Source organism: Rhipicephalus sanguineus, chromosome 11 (genome assembly GCF_013339695.2).
Source record: "Rhipicephalus sanguineus isolate Rsan-2018 chromosome 11, BIME_Rsan_1.4, whole genome shotgun sequence".
NCBI classification, from domain to species: domain Eukaryota; kingdom Metazoa; phylum Arthropoda; class Arachnida; order Ixodida; family Ixodidae; genus Rhipicephalus; species Rhipicephalus sanguineus.
In genome coordinates, this window is record NC_051186.1 from 892,422 (window position 1) to 895,275 (window position 2,854).

General features: G+C 43.8%; 1 protein-coding gene across 1 annotated transcript in view; it reads right to left on the minus strand.

Moving 5' to 3' along the window:
- LOC119373530 (radical S-adenosyl methionine domain-containing protein 1, mitochondrial-like) overlaps positions 1 to 2,188 on the minus strand; it is a 13,648-nt gene extending 11,460 nt beyond the window's left edge. Inside the window, exon 1 of the mRNA XM_037643580.2 lies at positions 2,161 to 2,188. Coding sequence (XP_037499508.2) covers positions 2,161 to 2,188 — 28 coding nt within the window. The remainder of the gene's footprint in view (positions 1 to 2,160) is intronic.
- Between the last annotated feature and the right edge of the window lie 666 nt (positions 2,189 to 2,854).

A 2,854-nucleotide genomic window follows, 5' to 3' on the forward strand; every position in this document is an offset into this window, starting at 1 on the left:
AATCGCAAAGCTGCAAAATCGCAAAGTTGGGTAGCGACTGTGTAAGCACTCCGTCCCTGTCCTTGTCGGATAGAGAATTGTATTTTTCTGAATTTACAGTACGATTGTTTTTGTATATGTCTTGCCAAAGATAGATAATATCGGCAGAGCCCACGTCTTGTGGGAATCGGTTGCATGCGAAACAGTCAGCGAGTAGTTGTCTATGATACATTTTTTGACTTTGAGCCAAGCGTTACGAGGTGGATCGACGTGTATTAGTAAGCGTAGGGCCCATCGTGGCCTTACCAGGCACGTCGACTACACTGGCGTTTAGAGGGTGACTTATGGTCTGACGTAACGTCAGCATTGACGTTAAAGCGCAGAAGTCAGTATTATCGAAACGAAGTGCACTTTACGGTGCGATGATGTGAATATCATACGTAACTTTCGTTAACGTATTCCTCCGAGGTTCAGCAATGCTTGAATATAGCTTGCTGAATCATAGGAATACAAATGTAATGTTGTGTATTAGACTGCTATTAATGTAAGCGGAGCCAACACTGGAACCACAATTGACGTTAACCTGGCATGACGTCTGTATCATAGGTGTACATATGTAATATGTTTATTTTTTGGTGATAAAATTAGATAGACCACAGTTGACGTTGCACCGACATTACGCCTGCATAGGATGTTTTTCCAAACCAGTTTATAAGACCTGGCGTGGCTCTGTGGTAGAATATCTGACTACCACGCATAATGCTTGAACGATTCCTGCTGGGATCCTGATTTTTATTCTTTGCATTCATCGAGTTGGCGCTGCCGATGTCGGTGTTTCTTTACGCTCTCGCATTTAAATTGCCAATGTCTGTTCTCGCCGTTTCTGGGAAGATATAAACTGTCAATCACCTGTGACGCATACTCGCTGACCGTGTGCCGTGGTATACGGGTATGTGCCACACGTGTCTGGAGGAAAGGGTCTGACGACGTACGCGACAGGATTTTCGCGTTATTCATGTCATGACCAGACAGTAATATTCGTCAAACCCTGTTACCCTCCCATGCCAATTTTGGTCTACACTAAGTTAAGGAGGCGATCACGAGAGCACCCAGGTGTGGGCGACCAGATAGATAGATAGATAGATTAGATAGTAGATAGATAGATAGATAGATAATAGATAGATAGATAGATAGATAGATAGATAGATAGATAGTATGATAGTATAGATACGCTAGATAGATAGGATAGATAGATAGATTGAGATAGATTATATGGATAGATAGATAGATAGATAGATAGATAGATAGATAGATAGAGATAGAATAGATAGATAGATAGATAGAAGATAGATAGATAGATAGATAGATAGATAGATAGATAGATAGATAGATAGATAGATAGATAGATAGATAGATAGATAGATAGATAGATAGATAGATAATAGATAGATAGATATGATAGATAGATAGATAGATAGATAGATAGATAGATAGATAGATAGATGGAAATGCTCAAAGTGCATTGGGTTCGCTAAGAAATGCTTCCCATTTAAAAATGCATTTCTCTGCGCACAGCGTCTTGATGTAGCGTGTGGGCACCATCACTGCAAATATTTGTGCTTCGGTTGAAATAAGCCATTTCGTTGAAAGTTACTATCTGTACATGTGTTGCCTTGCGCTAAAAAAATTTTATGATGTCTTACCAACAAGGCCGCATTTTACCCTTGTGATAGTTTGACCTTCTGTTCTTGACGGCATCGTAAATTCGATTTTTCTGATAATACATTTGTCGTTTCTCCCAACTGTTCCACCAGCCGCCTCTGAACTACTGATCCATATCACGGACATGTTCACCCTTCCCGTGCTATCGTGGAAACTGTGGACTTCATAGGCGCTACTTCTCAATACAACAGAGTGAATGTCTTCGCATTCGAATAAAATATGCTCCGTACCTTCCGTAGGTCTCCCACAGTAAGCACTGTCGTGGATTATTGAAATAAGAACAAGTAAAGGTGAGCTCAAACGTGCTTCTTCGTTCTCGCTTCCGCCAGTACATGCGCAATGCCAGCATTATTCTGGCTTTCCCGGGTTTCGGCACCAAAGTGTAGCGCACAACCCGAGCCACCGTACCCACGGTGAAGCTCCCAGCTTACAGTCCCCTTTATGCGAGCGCACACCGACCTCTGCTGATGATGGCACCACTCCCCATCTTCTACGCAAAGTGTGCAAACCTTAAATTAAGGTCTAAACCACCTTTGGCAACCTCATAGTTAGCTGTCCAATACAGTGCTCCCAAGTTATCACTCGTGAAACCTAGTGTCTTTTCTTGTTCGCGTTACAGTGCTCCCTTTTTCAGCGATGCCACGGCGCATGCGTCTTTCCTCAAGCGGAAATGTTGCGAAACGCCTCTTAAAGGGGCCCTGTAACACTCTTGCAAGTAATCATCCAATTACTTCAATTAAAGGTGTTCATTGGCTCACGAATCGACTGCCACTACAAGTTTTAGAATCCGTCGATTACGAGCGGAGTGACAGGGGCTTGTCTCAGCTTTAAGCACTTTCTCTCTACGTTCGTGCCAGCGAGCGCGCTGAAAGCTACGCATGGGAGGGGGGGGGGGGGAATGAAAAGTGGGAAAGAAGATACGTCCGTCCGCCAGCGCGTGTCATGACCTTGAGGACTTTCCTTTCTTTTCTGTTTTCTTACAACGAGCGGCATTCTTTCAGTGTGATCGCGAGTGCGCCGGTGTGTAATGTGTGTAATTTTAGCACTATAAAATGCAGTGCGGGCTCGTCGCCACATCCCGAGGCGGCCACGGTAACTATGCAGCTCACGATGCTCGAATCAGCCAATGGCCGTGGACTTTGAGTTTATGACG